Source organism: Mauremys mutica, chromosome 24 (assembly GCF_020497125.1).
Source record: "Mauremys mutica isolate MM-2020 ecotype Southern chromosome 24, ASM2049712v1, whole genome shotgun sequence".
NCBI classification, from domain to species: Eukaryota; Metazoa; Chordata; order Testudines; family Geoemydidae; genus Mauremys; species Mauremys mutica.
Window position 1 is genome coordinate 8,351,272 of NC_059095.1, and position 18,516 is coordinate 8,369,787.

General features: G+C 61.8%; 1 protein-coding gene across 1 annotated transcript; it reads left to right on the forward strand.

Moving 5' to 3' along the window:
• Nucleotides 1-4,986: 4,986 nt before the first annotated feature.
• On the forward strand, nucleotides 4,987-17,425 carry STAP2 (signal transducing adaptor family member 2). The gene is made up of 14 exons (XM_044999112.1): nucleotides 4,987-5,203; nucleotides 8,052-8,123; nucleotides 8,734-8,862; nucleotides 8,945-9,001; nucleotides 9,759-9,910; nucleotides 10,207-10,338; nucleotides 11,021-11,090; nucleotides 11,826-11,928; nucleotides 12,525-12,602; nucleotides 13,064-13,180; nucleotides 13,518-13,559; nucleotides 15,009-15,089; nucleotides 16,032-16,148; nucleotides 16,397-17,425. Exons 1-14 carry the CDS (start codon nucleotides 5,102-5,104, stop codon nucleotides 16,453-16,455), a joined length of 1,311 nt encoding a protein of 436 aa, XP_044855047.1. The 5' UTR covers nucleotides 4,987-5,101; the 3' UTR covers nucleotides 16,456-17,425.
• The last annotated feature ends 1,091 nt before the right edge of the window (nucleotides 17,426-18,516 follow it).

Sequence of the window (18,516 nt, forward strand, 5' to 3'; positions counted from 1 at the left end):
AAAGGGGCTGTATTTATTTGTAACCTCGGTTATGCATAAGCCAGGGGCGGCCCCATCAGCAGCTAACCCTGTGCTGGGGGGCTGCGGTGGCAAGGCGGCTGACGGCGTGATACCGCCATTCTGCCACCAGGGGGCGCCTGCTCTTTGTGTCTGGGGCATTGTTACTCAGCAGGGCAGAAGACATGAAATAAATATTTCTCTAGCAACAAACAGGATCCAGACGCGCTGTCTTCCTGTCAGGTGCACGCAGGGCTCAAGGGGGCAAAATCCAACCCCAGCCACAGATAATACCGACCAGTCACTCTCCAGCAGCCAGCCACCCAAGACTGGGCCTTAAAGGGCCAGCGCCACCTTGAAATGGCTTCAGTTTCATAACAGGAGTCTGCAGCCCACGGGTTTTTGTGGTTTTAATTTTTTTCCTCTCCCCTGTGTCTGTGTGAAAGACCCACACGGACACCAGGGCAGGCAGCGAGACTGGCTGCCGGCAGCGTCCGGTCAAAAGCACAAAGCTAGAGGAAAACAGACAAGAAAACATGTTTCTCCTTTAATCTCTTTCAGGCCGTGCCATCTTTGGCGGTTGCTAGTCACACCAGGAGGTAACAAAGGCACAAGGTTGATTCTGAAGTGGACATTGCCCCCTCTGTAGTTCTAACCGTTCTAATCTCTGAAACGACTAATCCAATTGGCACGAGCCAGCGTCAGTTCCAAGAAGCGCAAGAAGCTCTGACCAAGGGTCCAGGCCAATTATGCAGCCAATCAATTTTTGACCCCATTGGTGTATGAAACGTGGGGCAAGTGGTACAACCAATTAAAGCAGGAGACTCCAGAATTAACTGATCTTGGATTAAATCCAGATCTTATTGCAAACACTTTGGGGCAGAGACTTATATGTTTGTACAGCACCTAGCACAGTGGGAACATCAAAAAGGCTGAAGCCCCGTGGGTACTACAAGCAGGATAAATTGATAACACTCCCATTGACTTCAGACTTCATCTTTTAGTTCCTTAAGTCCGGTACCCTTTAAACCATTTTTCTGCTAAGGTTTGTTTTCCTTAAGGGGTTAGGAGGAATTCCAGGGGTTGATATATGGAGTTATGGCCGGAAAGGTTTGATTGTAAGCACTAATAGTCCATTAGCCTCTTTTTCTTTCTGCAGCCAAAAGCCACTGGAAACAAACTTGCAAGATGCAAAGTTAGACTCGTATGGGATCTGATCCTACAACTGGATTTGGCCAGGCAGACCCTTGCATCTGCCTGGATCCGACGGCAGGATCGGGCCCAGGCTGTGTACAAATTTCAGATGTCAAATGCCCCATTTTGTTGCCAGTTTCGGCTCTGTCAGTCATTTGAGAAACTAATTGGAAATGCAATGATTGTATTTTAGCCTGTTTCTGACTCTCCCCTTTTACGGTCCTTATGGCCCCAATCTGACCTTTTTTCCGAGAAAATAGTGAATAGGGTCTGAGGCTTTTAAAAACAGAAACGATCGTGCCGAGTGACTAAATTGAAATTGGAATTCATAAGATATACCAAGAGTTGGAAATGAAAGTGAATATGTGTAAGAGTTAATTAAAAATGAAACAATAGAATCCTTCCTGGCCTATTTATGATCATTATTATGCACTGGGGTTCTCCTGGTGTTTTCTGGAGAGCGTGGTGTTCGGTCATCACTCGGTGCTTGCAAGAGATCGCTTTCCGGGTGTCTGTCCCAGGGCCTGTGCATAACAAGAGTGGCGCAATGCCCCGCCCCGCCTCTCCTTCTGGGAAGCTCAGCCCTTCACGGCACAGCCCCCAGCAGCACAGCCTGGAGCTGAATTTTGACCTTCTCGTGGTTGGGGATTCAGCAATTCCTGTTTTCAGCTCTGCCAAGTTCCGCATTCCGCTGCCAGGTTCAGAAGAGTTTAACCCGTGTGTTTCTGGGGATTTCCTTTAGTTGCTTAGTTACTTCTGCAGCCTGCGCTGTTAATTCCGTGGGAGCAGGCCCCCGGGCTTGGCTTATGCTGAGATTCCCCCCTAAAATCTCTCTCCCGTTGCACCAGTTGGGCTCTGGTGGGGACAGGCCAGTGCTCTGCTCTGAGCAGGGTTAGATTGGGGAGCGGGGAGGTGGCAGCTTCTGTGCAAGAGGCAGAGGCAGCAGGGGGGGACTTGCAGGCTGTGGCACACGGGGCCAGGGAGATGGGAAGTGTCAGGCGTCCAGGGAGCATCCTCAAATACCCGCACTTTCACAATCCCCAACTGCAGGCCAGGTAGCAGGGGCTGGTGCAGGGGGGGCGGCAGCGAGGTCATCTCCATATACTCCCTAGCGCGCCCCCCCACTGGCCCCTGCCACTTGTTCCACTGCTGCCCTCCAGACAGGGGCATGCCAAAATTCAGTGGGGGCGCACCTGCAAGGAGCAGTTACCCCACCTCTCTACCCCTACAGGGCAAGAAAGGGGGTGGCACCAAAGGGACTGTGGTATTAGACCCAACAGGGCAGGGTCACCATGGGGCAACCCTCACAGAGCCGGGATGGCAGAGATTCCACATGGTGCCCGTCACCACGCGCTGCCAAAGCTGCTTTGCTTCCTTTCCTTCTTAAGCTGCTGTGGAAGGGTGGGGAGTGTGTGTGTGGGGGGGGGGGGTTGTGGGGCTCCTACCTTCCCCCACCCTTTTGTGTGCGAGCAGCGTGGTGGTTGTAATGGGGCTGCGTGAGTCCTGGACTCTGTTCAGGGAATCTCACGGCGCCCAGCGCCGAGCAGGGCAGTCCCTGAGTGATGCCATCACATCAGCTTCGGGCTACTACGGGTACGTACCTGGGAAGCTCTCAGCACCCCTCCGGCTGCACTTTCTAGCTGGGAGAAAGCGTCCCACTCTCTCCGCCCGTCCCACCAGCCTCCTGATTGTTGGGGTCAGCTCCTCTCCTCCTCCCCTAGCACTATAGCTTCGTGGGGGGGGGGACGACTATACTGCTGCTCTCCCCCTCCCCCTTTATTTGTGGGGTGGGGTCCTCTCCCACGAATGGGGGACCTTACCATGACTGCTGCCCCCTTGTTCAGAATAGCAGCTGTGCCACTGACCGGGCCAGGAACCAGGCTGTGCGGACAAACTGCAACCTCCAGGCCCAGGCAGTAGCCGGGCACGGGAACAGGAACCGTACCAGCCAACCACAGCGTGGCCACCCGCCGAAACGGGCCCTTGTTTAGCGTAGGAGAGGGGGCCGGGTTTAGCGGCCATCCGCCCTCCCTCCCAAACCGCAGGCAGATCCTAGAGCGTGTGGCTTCTGGCTCCGTCGGGTCGAAGCAGCAGCTGCTGGTTCTAACGTACCCGGCCTGTGCTCAGAACTGTCTCGCTGTTCCCTTGTGCTCTGTCTGTGTCCACCGGTTGGCGCCGATCTCATACTGAACCTGGCAGCTCTTCGGGGCAGGGACTCTCTGCTCTGTGTTGGTGCCGGGGGCGGGGGGGCGCCTAGGCGGCCGCAGTACAAATGATAACCCTGCTCATTCCAGTGCCGGCTCCTGCATGAAAACCACGATCACCAGATCAAAGCAAATCACCTCCCTGGTGGCGGGTGGCCTGACTCCAGCGCCCTGGGCTTTGCGAGCGGGGGCCATTGGTTCAGGGGGCCGAATTCCCACGTGCCCAGAGTGGTGCATAGAGCAGCGGGGAGCTGTGCTGGGCAGCTGCTTCAAGCAGACTGAAGGAGGGGAGTCTGGGTGGGGCTCTGCTTTCCCAGGCCGGGGGGGAGCAGCGGGAGGGGGCTCTGCTTTCCCAGGCCGGGGGGGGGGAGCAATGGGGGGACTCTGCTTACCCAGGGCAGGGGAGGGGTGGGGGGAGCTGTGATTTCCCAGGCCAAGGGGAGGGGAAGTAGTGGGGGGGCTCTGCTTTCCCAGGCCAGGGGGACAGGGAGCAGCGGGGGGGGGTGTCTCTGCTTACCCAGGGCAGGGGAGGGGTGGGGGGAGCTGTGCTTTCCCAGGCCGGGGGGAGGGGGAGCAATGGGGGGGCTCTGCTTTCCCAGGCCGGGGAGAAGGGGAGCAGCGGGGGGCGGGGCTCTGCTTTCCCAGGCCGGGAGGGACCAGCGGGGGGGGGAGCTCTGCTTTCCCAGGTTGGGGGGGAGCAGGGGGGGCTCTGCTTTCCCAGGCCGGGGGGGAGCGGGGGGGGCTCTGCTTTCCCAGGCCGGGGGGAAGGGGAGCAGTGGGGGGAGGCTCTGCTTTCAGCAGTGGGGGGAGGCTCTGCTTTCCCAGGCCGGGGGGAGAGCAGGGGGGGCTCTGCTTTCCCAGGCCGGGGGGAAGGGGAGCAGTGGGGGGGGGCTCTGCTTTCCCAGGCCGGGGGGAGAGCAGGGGGGGCTCTGCTTTCCCAAGCCGGGGGGAAGGGGAGCAGTGGGGGGGGGCTCTGCTTTCCCAGGCCGGGGGGGGGAGGCAGGCGGGGGGCTCTGCTTTCCCAGGCCGGGGGGAAGGGGAGCAGTGGGGGGAGGCTCTGCTTTCCCAGGCCGGGGGGGAAGGGGAGCAGTGGGGGGGGCTCTGCTTTCCCAGGCCAGGAGGGAGCAGGGGGGGGCTCTGCTTTCCCAGGCCGGGGGGGGGGAGGAATGCGGGGGGCTCTGCTTTCCCAGGCCGGGGGGGGGAGGAATGGGAGGGGCTCTGCTTTCCCAGGCCGGGGGGAGGGGGAGCAGCGGGGGGGGGCTCTGCTTTCCCAGGCCGGGGGGGAGCAGGGGGGGCTCTGCTTTCCCAGGCCGGGGGGGGGAGGAATGGGGGGGGCTCTGCTTTCCCAGGCCGGGGGGGAAGGGGAGCAGTGGGGGGAGGCTCTGCTTTCCCAGGCCGGGGGGAGAGCAGGGGGGGCTCTGCTTTCCCAGGCCGGGGGGGGGGGAGCGGGAGCAGTGCCCCCCCCCCGTAGTCGCCCCGCGCAGGGCCGAGGCGGGGCCTGGCCGGCGCTCCCTGGCCCGTTCACCTGCAGGGAGCCGGGCGGCCCAATCAGGTGCGCGCATGGGAGGGCCCGGCCCGGGCTGCAAAACCCCCACGACGCCTGGTTCATTCCTCCCCTGCGCTTCCTGCTGCGGGACTCCGGGCTCCGTGCGGGAGCCTCCCCTGCGCCCCCTGCCCGGCCCGGCGCGGGCCCCAGCCGGGGGCCAATGGCCCTGCTGCCCCCGCCGCTGCGGGGCGCCAGGCCCAAGCAGAGCTCGCCCCCCCACTACTACGAGGGCTTCCTGGAGAAGAAGGGGCCCCAGGACAAGGTAGGGGACCGGGACCAGGACCGGGGCAGGCTCCCAGTTGCCAAGGGCTGAGCCGTGGCCACGGAGAGATCGGGGCGGGGAGCCGGCTCGGGCCCAAAGAAGCTAGAGCCCCCCTAGAAGTGGCCCCGATCCCAAAGCCCAGGGCCAGGCTCTCCAGGACTCCGAGTCACGAGCCAGGGCTGAACTTTGCAGCCGGCCTGGATCTGCCAGGTGCCTCCCCGCGCCAAGCTCTGGGTGCTCAGGTGCCAAGGGCACAGGCCTCCTAGAAACGCCTGCTGTCGCCGGATCGCGCTTGCCTAGGCGCGCTGTCGTTCCGGCATAACGATAGCCCTTTAAATCCACTCCCTGCCTTCATCTGAACTAACTTTCAGGTGTAGACGATACCAGGCAGAAGCCAAATGCAAACTTGCAAAGCCAGATGTTCCTGGCAGCCCCTATTTTCCGAACAGGCTAAGGCACAGCCTCAGGCTTTGGGGTCCTTGAAATCCCGAGTGGATTTTTCTGGCTTGAGCCTGTTTCTCAAGGCCTGTCTAGACAAGAACGTTGCACGGCTTTAACCTAAGGTGTGGATTTCAACCAGGGCACTGGGTAGTACGAACCCACTTATTTCGGTTTAGCTCAAGCCCGTTTCGAATCGACTTTCGCTAAACCGAAATCCGCTTGGTTTAACCGGAACTCGGGGCGTCCACGCAGCCCCCGGCCCCGGTTTAAATTCACCCGTTGAGTTAAACCAGTGCGACTGTCTCCCCAAGATCGGCTCTTAGAAACAGCAGCCCCTGTTGGAGCAATCCAAGCGGCAATGGCTGGAGTACGTGCGCACAAGGGAGCGCAGGGCCCAGTGGCGGGGGGGTAGGGGGAGGTGTTGGACAGGTGATACTTCCTCCAGTTCGGTGGAAGTGCTTTGTCTAGTCTGCCTGGTGAAGGCTCCCTGTGCTCTCGGGCGTCTGTTCCACCGCAAACCCTCCTCGTGCCAAAGCTGAGCTCCCTGTCGCTTTCTACCACGTCGTTTGCCTGGGTCGTTCTTTTTGATGGTTGTTGGATGAAGTACGAGCCTGAGCCGAGAGACGCTGATCGACGTAACCAGGCCCTGGATTGGGCCCGAGGTGCTGGGTGCCAACCTGACAGCCAGAGAGGGGGGCAATTCTCTTTCCGAACATCGCAGACAATCCGCCGCTGAAACATACGTGGACGTTTAAACGCATTTAACTGGGCTGCGTTCGTTAACCTGGTTGCATTTATGGCCCCTGGACTTTCCTGCCGCCTGGATTGCTGAGGACAGCTGTTTCTGGCATGCAGATCAGACGCCCGTCACATTCACGCCATAAATCTAATGGGAAGGGAGGCGGGCGCTCCTCCAGTCAGGCTGTGTGACGCGCAGGCTGCTTGCCCTGGATGGGGTCTTTCACTACCTTGCTGGTATTGGATAAGGACATCTCAGCAGGCAGCGTCATCCTCTTGGGATGGCTGAGACGATCTGGGGTCTCTTTAGAAGCCTGGAGAATTGTAGGCCCCCAGAGTGTGGGACTGAGCTGTGTAGAGCGGCATTGTCCCGTTAGTACGGGGTTGGGCATTGACCCTGTACGTGTCCCGTAGGGATAACCTTCGAACTGTACGCTGCACTCGCTTGGCTCCTTTCCAGCCCTACATCTCAGGGTGGTTTACAGAGGTGGGTGAGGCGCATTAGCTCCATATTAGAGATGGGGAAACTGAGGCACAGAGCAGAGAACCAACTTGCCCGAGGTCACCCAGTGAGTCAGTGGCAAAGCCAGGTTCAAAACCCAGATCTCCTGACTCCCAGGCCTGTCCTCTAGCTGTTAAACCCGGGACTTCAATTCCCGTCGTGCACAAGTGGAAGTTGTGCACAGCCACACGTGAGTGTGACATCCTTGGTTCGTGTGACCGTGACATGGCTGCACTCGTGTGATGCTGACATCTGACGTACGCATGGCCTTGACATGTACCCACCTACGTGTGGGGCTGCTCTCCTGGTGAGCGTGAGCTGTCGGCACCCTTCTGTGACGGCCCAAAGGGGCAGGATCTTGGCATGTGCGTGCCCTCGGCGTGCCCGCTGCCATGGGTGAATCTGCTGCCTTGGAGCCCAGCTGGCCCAGGGGCCAGTGCAGAGCTGTTGGCAGGGGCGGGCAGCGGGGGGGAAGAGGCAGCAGAACCTTTATTTTGGGTCACAACACTTCGCTGTTGATGGCAAACAGCGAACAACAGAGCCTTTGATTCCTGAGCCCTCCCGACCAGCCTACGCGTGATGGTGTCTGGGCTCTGCCCTCCCCCACGGGCTTTGGCAGCTGATTCCGACTTGGGGCAGGGGGCTGCCGCGTCAGGCCAGCGTCAGCCCGCACCGAGAATCCCCCCCAGTGGCGGCAACTGGCTCCCACCAGGCTGCCCCTGTTCCAGGGCTCCCACACGGCTGGAGAAAATACACCACAGTGCATCATTCAGGCGCTGAAGGAAGCCAAAGCCGCCCCTTCGGAGACCAATCCTCTGCCCCGGCGTGCCGGGCGTGGGGATGAGGGCCTGGCTGGACCAGCTGCCGGGTCCACCGCGCAGAGATGGAACCAGCCTGCAGGGAGAGGGGGTGGGCACTCATTCGCCATCCCCCCCGTCCATAACATCCCGGGAACACCCCACTGCGGGTTCCTGGCCGTGCCAGGTGCAGCACAGGGCTAGGGCATTGCCGGGGGGCAGATATCTGCACAGCGCATGCTCAGTAGGTCGTTACTGCCTCCCTCGCTGCGGAGGCCGGGTGCGTTTGTGCCACTCCCCTGAGCGACCCTCCCCTTGGCTGGCCCGCTCCGGCCCCAGCCGCCAATGCCCCTTTGCTCTGTCCCTGCAGGGGTATAAGAAGTACTGGACAGGCCTGCGGGGGCTCACGCTGTTTTTCTACAATGGCAGCCGAGACGTGCAGGTAGGCAGGAGCTGCCCCACGGATGGGCCGCTGTGTGGCGCTCCCTGGCCGGACCTGGGAAAGCCTCGGGCGGGGGGGGTCTGTCTCCTCAAGGCCTGATCCTGGCAGGTGCCCAGCCACTGGGAGCTCAGCACCTCTGTGGATCAGGCCCGCCTGTCTCAACTCTCCTGGTGGGACATCCCTCCTGGGGAGGCTCGGCTTGCTGGGGGTCTGCCATGCTATCCGGGTGGCGAGGGCCTCGATCCCTCTGACCTGGGAAAGGGTCCCCCTCCCCCTCCTCTGCCCATGGGGACGGCCGTTCCCTCAAGCCGCCGTTCAGGGCGAGGGGCTCGCCCAGCCTGCGCGGCCATGGGCCAAACCCACCCCTGCCGTGGGCACCGGCCCGCTGAGACCCAGCCGACTGCTGTCAGCCATGCTTCTGAGCAGGGCTGGATGTGAACCAGCGACCCAGAAGTGTTCACACCGCCCCGTCCCGGAGAAGAGCTGGGGGGCAGCCAGCCAGGCAGGGCTCCCTAGCGGGCACCTAGGGCCCTGCTTTGGGTTGCAAGAGTGGGGCTGGCCGACCCTGCCCCGCCCCCGCCCGCACTGATCTGTGCTTTGCCCTCCGCAGTACGTGGAGAAGATCGACCTGGACACCTTCGTGTCCCTGACCGACGGCTACCTCCGGAGCGGCCCCAGGGCCAGCGACGACGGGGTGGGGCTCAGCCTGAAGCTGAGGGGGCAGGAAGTGAAGTTAAAGGTACGTTCGCCCTGCGCGACCTCTGCCTCCCCCCGCCCCCGGTCTCTGGGTTTTACCCCAGTAACGTGTGTTTCCCTTGCAGGCCGAGAGCCTGGAAACTCGGGAGATGTGGAAGGGTTTTATCCTCACCGTGGTGGAGGTAACTCGCCCGGCTGATGTTAGAATGAGAAATCCGCCCCCTTGGCCTGCCCTCCCCTCGGCCCCCCTCTGCCCGACCCAGCCTTTGCACCCCCAGGTGCTCACCCCCACCCTGCACAACCCAGCCCACGCCCCCAGCCTACACGCACCATTGCTCACCCCGCGTACGCCCCCCCCCCGCTCACTCCTGTCCCCCCTGCCCCTCCCCACACTCAGCCCCTGCCCGCCCTAGATACACTCGCCTGCGCCCGCCTCCCCCCAACCCTGCGCGCGCAGACACAGCCCTGCCCCCCGTCTCTCACCCCCAGGTATCCCGCGCGGCGAGAGCTGGTCCTTGAAGGACCCTAGAGCCCTTGTCCAGCCTTGAGTCCGTGTTTCTCAACAGCCCTGGCAGGGCAGGTCTCCCTCGGGTGCGCCGAGCCCACTCTGGGCTCCCCTCACAGCGGTTTCCCAGCCCCCTCGTCCCGTGTCAGATTCAGCCCCTGGAGGCCCTTCGCGGGGAGCCTGCCCCCTGCTGGTCAGAGTCCAGCGCTCTGGCGCCGTGGCGGGACTGATAGGGGAAGGAAGGTGGGAGCCGCGCTGGCGCCTCCTGCTGGCTGATTCGTGGGCTGCACAGAGGGCCGGCGTGAGGTCCCCCCGGGCCAGGGATGGGAGCAGCGCTGGGGTCCCAAGAGGGAGGAGTCGGTGGAAGTCTGGTCTGTAGGCCGTGGTCGCAGCACGTCACAGGGGAGACTCAGTGTGTCGTCCTGTCCCTGCAGATGAAAGTCCCCTCCAACCTGACGCTGCTGCCCGGCCACATCTACATGATGTCCGAAGCCCTCTCCAAAGAGCAGGAGCGACGGGCCGAGCTGAGCCAGCGCTGCGCCGCGAGCTCCTTCGACTACGAGTCGGTGGGGGAGCAGATGCCGGAGTGAGTGGGGCCTGGGCCGGAGGGAGAACCCAGGGCTGTCGTGGGCAGGTGCCGCGGGCGTGTCGCTGGCATCCTCCATCCTGCCATGTCGTGCCAGGCCAGGCCGCCTGTCTGGCATCCCCCTCCCGTGTCAGGCCAGGCCACCAGGTCTCCCCCATCCTGATGGGCTCAGAGCTGCAATAGCCCAGAGGCTCTGGGCCATGGGCCGGCGGCTCTGGCGGGGTTGAGAGTCCCGGGTCACACAGGGAGGGTTTGGTGCATTAACTGGGTCCTGTCCTTTCTCCTGTGTTTCCCAGCTGCTATTTCAAGGTCTCCAGGACAGAGGCCCAGGTCCTGCTGGAGAGGAACCCGGACGGCGGCAACATGTTGCTGCGCCCGGGGGGTGATGGGAAGAGCATCTCGGTGACCACGCGTCAGATGCTGAACAGGTGAGAAGGCGGGGGATGGTCGGGGGCTGCCTGCTGGGGGGATGGTCGGGGGCTGGAAGGGGGCAGGCCTGACTCTAGGGTTTGAGGGGGTGCACGTGGGGCTGGGAGTGTGAATCCTGGCACTATTGTGTGTGAGAGAGAGGGGGTGATCCCAGTGCACACAGGATTCACACTCCCATCCCCGGCACTAGTGTTGAGGGGGTGATCCCAGTGCACACAGGATTCACACTCCCATCCCCGGCACTAGTGTTGAGGGGGTGATCCCAGTGCACACGGGGCTGGGAGTGTGAATCCTGGCACTAGTGTTGAGGGGGTGACCCCAGTGCACACGGGGCTGGGAGTGTGAATCCTGGCACTAGTGTGTGTGTGAGGGGGTGACCCCAGTGCACACAGGATTCACACTCCCATCCCCGGCACTAGTGTTGAGGGGGTGACCCCAGTGCACACGGGGCTGGGAGTGTGAATCCTGGCACTAGTGTGTGTATGAGGGGGTGACCCCAGTGCACACAGGGCTGGGAGTGTGAATCCTGGTACTAGTATTGAGGGGGGAATCCCAGTGCACATGGTGCTGGGAGTGTGAATCCTGGCACTAGTGTTGAGGGGGGAATCCCAGTGCACACGGGCTGTGATCACAAGCAGTGTGAGGGTTGGGTTGTGCAATCCCTCCGTCTCTCTCTTGCAGCACCCCGGTTGTGAAGCACTACAGAGTGAGCCGCATGGGACAGCAATACGTCATCGACGTCGAGCAGCCGGTGAGTGGGCCAGTTCTGCATCCCCATCTTATGCAGAGACCGGGACCTGGGTCTGGGCCCCAGGGGGATCAAACAGCTCCCGGAAGCACAGCCACCAAGGAACGTCAGGGTGATAGCAGGCATAGAAGCCAGGCCTTGATCACCTACGCTACTGGAGAATCTCCATAAGCTCTACAGGGCCTAGGACACACACACAGCTAAGCAGTTCCAGGCAGCAGTTCCCAGTTCTGTTCCCCCATTCATCCCTATGTCATGAACCAATGATGTGGCAAGTGGCTCATCAAGATCCTCCAAAAGCCACAGGTGTAGAAATAAGAATAATCTCAACCATTACACCAGCTAGGATAACAGTACCAGGGGCTGGCAACCCTCATGCTGCAGGGCACACACTGGCTGCCAGCTGGGGGTCAGGCAGGAATATCTCCCCATGGGGATATTGCACAGGTAAGTGCACTATGGCGGGCTTGCGCTTGTCACCGGGAGAGGCGGCGTTCCGGCTTGGATGCGCCGATCCGCTCCATCGGCCCAACAGGCTAGGATCTCTCTGAGGCAGGGGGCGACTGTCTGCAGCTCACGGGCTCCTCTGGGGCCTTTGCCTCCTCCCAGCAGTGGCTGGGGGTGTCAGCTAGGAGCGGAGAGCCCTGCAGGCCGGGAGCAGGAGCCCCGAGGGGGTTGTGCAAAGCCTGGTCAGTCAAGAACTGCTGCTGATAGGATCTCTTCCCCGCCCCCCCCCAGCACCACTGCTCCTCCCTGGCCGAGGTGGTGGAGTACTTCGTCTCCAACACCAAGAAGACCCTGGTGCCCTTGAGCCTGGACGAGGACTACGCGGAGAAGTTAGGTGGGTTTCCCCCGCCTCGAGGGCTCCGGGTGCGAATTCTGGGCACGGGGGCTGGGTTTGCATGGGTGGGTGAGCCGGGCGGCAGTGCAGGGGGCACCGATACGGGGGTGTGGCAGATACCTCGAGGGGAGGGTGCACATGGGGGAGGATGCGTGTACATTGGACGGCTCAGTGTGGGTGGGCCCAGGGGGGCACAGGCATTTGGCAGTGTGTGTCTGGGAGAGGGTGCCCGGACTCGCGGGGGAGGGGGGAGGACGTGACTGCCGGGGGTGGGGGTGACGTGCTGATGCCTGGAGGGTGTGTGGACGTGGTTCCGTCCCTAGGCCGGGCTGTGGGTGGGTGACCTCGGCCCAGTCTCCTCAGCTGCTTGTTTCCAAGCCCGGTCAGCCCGCCCCGGCCAGGCCCCTTCCTTCCCAGAGCTGCCCCCCGACACGGGGTCTCCCTCCCAGAGCTGGGATTCCCCCCAGCCACCTCTCCTTCTGCCCCCTGCCCTTATGGGGCTGCCCAGCATCCCATGGCCTCATGCTCCCCCACGGCCAGTTTCCCCCCTCCGCTCCCCAGCTCTCAGACCCATTTGTTTCTGGCGTGTTTTGCAGAGTTTGTGGAGACCGATAAGGAGAACGGCGAGAGCGTCTGGGAAGCATCCCTGCCCCCCTGCCCAAAGCCCTCCAGAGGTGAATGTGCCCAGCCTGCTCCAGGCGCCGGCTCCTGGCTGCAGCTCAGGGGACCTGGCTTGTTCCTCCAGGGCTCGGGGCTGTTGGGCTGTGAAGAATCTGCGTGCGGGGCCCCACAGACCTCCCACGGCCTGGCCCCAACGCAGCTCTGGAGAGCTGGCAAAGGGCAGCTGCGAGCTTCCCCCCACAGCAGTGCCCCACCCCTGCCAGCTGGGACCCCAGCGCTGCGAGCTTCCCCCCTCAGCAGTGCCCTGATGTCTGTTGGCACCGTTTGGATGGTGCATTTAACATGTTCGCTGTGCCCATCCCACACTATCGCATCCCCCACGATACCCCCCGGCTCCGACCTGGCCTGGGAGGCTCACCCAGAGCCCTGTATTTTAGGATCTGTATTTCCCCACTGTGTGCCAGTGCCCCTTGCCTAACCTTGTGCCTGTCTGGTTCTTCTGCCGGTGCCAAAGGGGATGCACTGATTCCGCCCAGCTTCAGAAAAAGCGCCCTGGTGAAGCCCCCTGCCCCCACCCCCGTGTTTGAGACGAGGGAGGAGGATGAAGAACAGGCCTACATGAATGACGAAGGTGAGCTGGGGTCTGCCCTGCCTCGGGCTCCCCAAATCTGGGGAGATTGGGTCCTAGCCTTGTGCTGGCACAGCGGGGTAAAATCGTGCTCCCCCTGCTGGCAGGTGAATAAAATAACACTGGCCTCATCGCTGAGCCTGCCAGGGCCGCGCCGGTGCAGTTACTCAGAGGAATCTCTGGTGCCGCGTGGAAGGGCACGATCCCTCCCGAGGAGGGACAGGCTGGCGCCGGGGAGCGGGAATGGGATCTTGTACTGGAGAAAAGTCTCCGGGGGGGAAACCCCAGTCTGCGATCCCAGCTCAGGCGCCCCCTTCTCTCATGCGATTGTGTTTTCCAGATGTGGCAGCCATCACGGGAACAAAGGCAAAGTCAGCCAGCTGTGAGTGAACAGGCGATTGTGCGAGACCTTGTAGAATGGAGCTACTGTGTCACCACAAGGGGCTACCTTGCTACAGAGGATGTACCCGGGGCCTTGTCCCCCGCCCTGCCCCCCACACCTGGGCTTTGCACTCCCCTTTTCCCCACGGCTGCCCTAGGGGCAGGGAAATGCTCCGGCCACATGCAGAATTTGCTGCCCCAGACCAGCCATACAACTGGGAGATGCAGCACCCCTGGGAGCCCAGAGGAGGGTGAACGGAGCCAGCTGCACTGGGGGATGCTGGGGGCTGTCAGAGCCACTGCTCTGCCTGGAGCCCCGAGTGCTCTCCCAGAGGTCAGGGACAGAAAAGGCTCTTGGACCCTCCAGTCCATCCCCCATGGCTCCCATGACTGGTCCCCGGGCGGCTAGTGTAGGAGAAGGAGCTGCTCTCTGACGGTGATTGGCGAAGGGGGGGAATCCCAGGGAAAAGGGAGGAGGCAAATCTGTGTGACACGAGGGGAGAGGTGAAAGGACCAGCAGGGGCAGCCTGGCATGACCAGGGTATGGGTGGGGCCTAGTGGGTAGGACCAGGAGTCAGGCCTAGTGGTTGAAGCAGAAGCAGGGCCGGGTGGTTGGTGCAGGAGTCAGTCAGGCTAGGGAGTGGAGCCAGAGTTGGAAATCAGGAGTCCGGCCTCAGGGCGGAGCCGGGGGAAAGCCAGGAATCTGAGTCGGAGCCAGAAGCAGGGAACGAGAGCGGGGTTGGTGGCGAAGACAGGCCGGGTGCTGCCGGCTGGCACAAGCCGCTTCCTGAAATTTCCTCCATGCTGAACTAGTGTGCCTGGGCCCATCAGCGGTTCTTGCGGGGCTGCCAATCGGGTCTTCCCTGGGCCGGGGGCTCATTCCCCCAGGGTTCAGAGTGCGTGGATGCAGCTCAGGGTGGGTAGCATCTGAGCCGGGTTCTCGTCCTCTGGATCCCTCCCCAGCCTCCTGCTGGGGGAGGGCGACAGGTGGCAGCCTGGCTGGGGACTGGACGGGAGCCGCGATGTGGCCCAGGACTGCTGGAAACCGCATCCTAGCTGCCCAGGCCTAGAGCCTCCAAGGTCTTTAGGTGCCCGACTCCCACGGAAATCGGTTGCTGGACCGGGAGTTGGGAGGGTGTCACAGAGGGAGGGGGGCTGGGCTGGGCTGGGCAGATGAGGGCGAGGAGCCGGGTGGGTGGCCCCCATCCTGCCAAGGATCCTGACCCCATAGCCCAGCTTTCAGGGGTGGTCCTGGGCCGCTCAGTTTGACTCCAGCTCCAAACACTCCCAGTGCTCAGAAGTGACTCGGATCGGGGTGTCCTTGGCCTCTCTCTCCGGGACGGATGCGGGTTCCCCCTCCGGCTGCAGGGACAAGCTCTGGGGGGTTAGGGTGGGGGGGGGATGTGCTGGGGGGAGCCAGCGGACTGAGCGTCTTCCCTTTTGGTTTCAGCCACAGCGGGTGCCGTGAAGGTGATGATGTGGGGAGGGGGCGGCCAGAGCAAGACGCTGCCTATACCGACCGGCAAGCCAGGTACAGCCATTGCCAGCTGATTTGGTGCCCGCCCCGTCCCCCCCCAGGGCTCTCTGCTCTCCACCCCCCACCCTCAGTGCTCTAACCGCCCCCCTTTCCCGTCACGTTGGCCAGCGCTCGTGCCCGAGCCCTCGGCTGGCCGCTGAGGACGCCCCTGCTGGGGCAGCGAGGGGGCAGCTTCCAACAGGAAAAGCCCGGTTTGTCCCCCAGTCGCTTGGGGCCTGACCTGGCTCTGCTCGGGCCCTGGGAGCCACTCGGCTTGTCCCCTCCCCCAGCCCCACTGGCCCACGCAGGAGCAGAGACTGCCCCACGGGGCTGCCTCTGGGGCTGGCCGTCACGCCTCGGGGACTCGGCAACCCCATGGCAAAGCCCCTTCTGCCACCATCTCCCTCTGCCTCGCTTGGCCAGGCCGGTGGGGAGCAGGGTGGGCGCAGTAGAGGGCTCCGGTGCGGGTGGGGGGATGTGCCCCAGCTAGAGTGGAGATAAAGGGGGAGCTGTCCCGAGTCCCTCGGGTGCTTTCACTTCACCCTCTTGGGTTGGGACCCCGGCGTCCAGGAGCCCCGTACAGCTGTCTGAACTGAGACCTGACCTCCAGCAGTGTGGGTAATAACCCCGAGTGCTTCTCTGGCACTTCCTGTCTGTAGCTCTCCACAAACACAGACCCTCGGTATCACCAGCCACATGGTACAGAGGGGGGAAACTGAGGCACAGTAAAGGGAAGCGACTTGCCCAGGGCATCAGGCGTAACGCCCGGGTTCGCCGCCCCCTCCCATCCCCCACAGTGCACTGCAGGATTCCCCAAGGGCTACCCATGCAAGCCGATCCCAGGCTGCGGGAGTCATGGGAAGGATCTCCAGCCTGGGAGGTGGAGCGGGATGGGGCCGGAGGCGAGGACGGGGGCTCCCATGCTCTGATGACCAGCTCTGCACTCTCTGTTCCCAGCCACTAAAGGCCAGTTATCCAGGAATCCCAGCAGCCCCAGCAGCACCTTCAACCTACAGAAACATGGTAGCAGCTCCTCCCGCCAGGCCACGTCGTGGGTCAGAGACCTCTCCCCAGGTAAGGGGGCCCCCTGGCACGAGAAGCGGGGCTGCATGTGGCCCACTGCCCTTGGCTTTCAGTTGAGCGTAGCATTGCTGGTTACTGTGTGGCCGGAGCAGGGGTCGGAGCCAGGACTCCTGGGTTGTGGTCCCAGCTTTGGTAGCTGGTGGTGTCTCGTGGCTAGAGCTGATGATGGCAAGTCAGGACCCCTGGGTTTTAGTCCCAGCTCTGGAGGGGTCCTGTACCCACCTTCTCTCTCCCCGTAGACATCTCAGAGGAACTGGCGCAGAAGCTACAGAAGCGAAGAGCCAACCTTGAGGACTGAGCCGATGGCCTGGCGGGCGAGGAGGCGTCTGCCGGGGACACAGGGTTCCAATCCTCTCGGGGAACAAAACCTTGGCCCCCAGCCTCTCCCGGCTCTTGTGCAGCGTTGATCACGTACCCAGGGCCCGGCCCTGCTTCTCTGGCCCTTTCCCAGCACCGTGAGACACGGGTTTGTAGGGCTCCCAGCACCCTCTGCCCAACTGCAGCCCCCCCCCGAGAGAGCCTTAGCTCTGGGCCCGTCACAGTGATTTTTCTAGGGGCAAGACTGCCACCTCGCACGGGCCCTGGCTGTCCCCCTTCCATGGCTCAGAGGGGCTGCCCCTTAGCCTGGTAGGTGCCACGTGCCTGGACAGGCAGCCAGGGCCAAAGGGAGGGAACGATGCCCCATGGGCACCCTCGCCACCAGAGAGGAAGCTAATCCAGACCCCGGCAGGCTGCGACTGGCCCTGCTGCAGAGCGAGGGGGTCTCTGCGGGTAACGCCCCAGCACCTTTAATAGCCAGGTGATTCCTGCCGTCCCAGGAGGGCTGTGGGCGAGGGGCTAATCCCGCCCCCAGATCCAGGAGGAAGCGCCAGGCGCTGGGTGCTGCGCTTGGCCTCATTTGCCTAGGCCAGGCCCTTTGCATGCTGCGGCTCAGGGTTAAAAGGCTCGGGCGGCGGGGGAGACGGGCGACGCCTTCCTATGCCCAGTTTGCCTGGGGGTGTTCCACAGTGCAGGGTAAACCAAAGGCAGAGCTGGGGGGCAGGAGTGGCACACCTGTGGCTGGCATGCCAGGGGGGCTGGAAGCTAGAATTATGGGGCATTGGCAGGGCTGGCCAGGGGGCATCCCAGGGCATGGGGTTACCCCCCTGACCATCTTGGCTAATCGCCATTGATGGACCTATCCTCCATGAACGGATCTAATTCCTTTTTGAACCCAGTCTTGTTCTTGTTATGTGAAGGGGTAAATAACCCTTCCTTCTATCATATCCCTCCTTAGTCATCCCTTTTCCAAGCTGAAAAGTCCATCGCTTCACCCTCTCTTCCTATGGAAGCTGTTCCAGCCCCCTAATCATTTTTGTTGCCCTTCTCTGTATCTTTTCCAATTCCAATATCTCTTTTTTTTTTTTTTTGAAATGGGGCAACCAGAACTGCAGGCAGCATTCAAGGTATGTCCGTACCATGGATTTATAGGGTGGCATTGTGATATTTTGTCTTATGATCTGTCCCTTTCCTAATGGTTCCTAACACTGTTTAGCTTTTTTGACTGCTGCTGCACCTTGAACAGATGTTTTCAGACAATGATCCGCACAGGCTCCAAGATCTTTCTTGGGTGGAAACAGCTAATTTAGATCCTTAATTTTCCAAATTCCCTTTGTGCGGAAAAGATCCTTCATTCCTCTCAGGGTGAATCAGTGTTTTTCCAAATGTCAAATTCCCTTTACAGCCTCAGCCGCAAATCATTCCCTCCCCTAGGCCAGGGCCCAACCCAGAACCCCCCTGCAATTCTCTGATCTGTGCAGGCTGCCTCCCTTCCCTTCCTGCTAACCCCTGCAAGCAGGGGGCCAGAGTGACTGGCCTGGCCTGCGCACCGGACTTTTCCAAGCAGTGACCTGGGCAGCTTGTCTTTGGCACGTGCCACGGTGCGCAATGATGCTGGACCTGGTGATGCAAGGCCCGTCCCTCTCCATCCTGTATGTTGCACGCGGTAGTGCCTTGAAAGCGGCGGTGCCGTGCTGCTGTATGCCAGCTGAGGACGGGCTCATTGGCTGGACGGGGGCCTGTGCTTTTGAAAGGATTTGTACAGTGTGATTGTTACCTACTTTGCATACATTGCTAATAAAAGCCACCGTTTCCCCTCGACTCACCGGTGCTAAGCGGTGCTAGCCCCAGCCTCCTGCAGTAGCAGCCATCTCCTAACTGTGCCCGTCGGCTGGGGAAAGAGGATGGGGTGCAGGGGCTAGAGCAGGAGGGTAGGCTCAAGACTCCTGGCTTTGAGGCCTGACTCTGCCACTGCCATTCTGTGTGACCTGGGGTGAGTCGCTCGTGATTTAGGGATGCCCAACCTGAGCCAGCTTGGGCT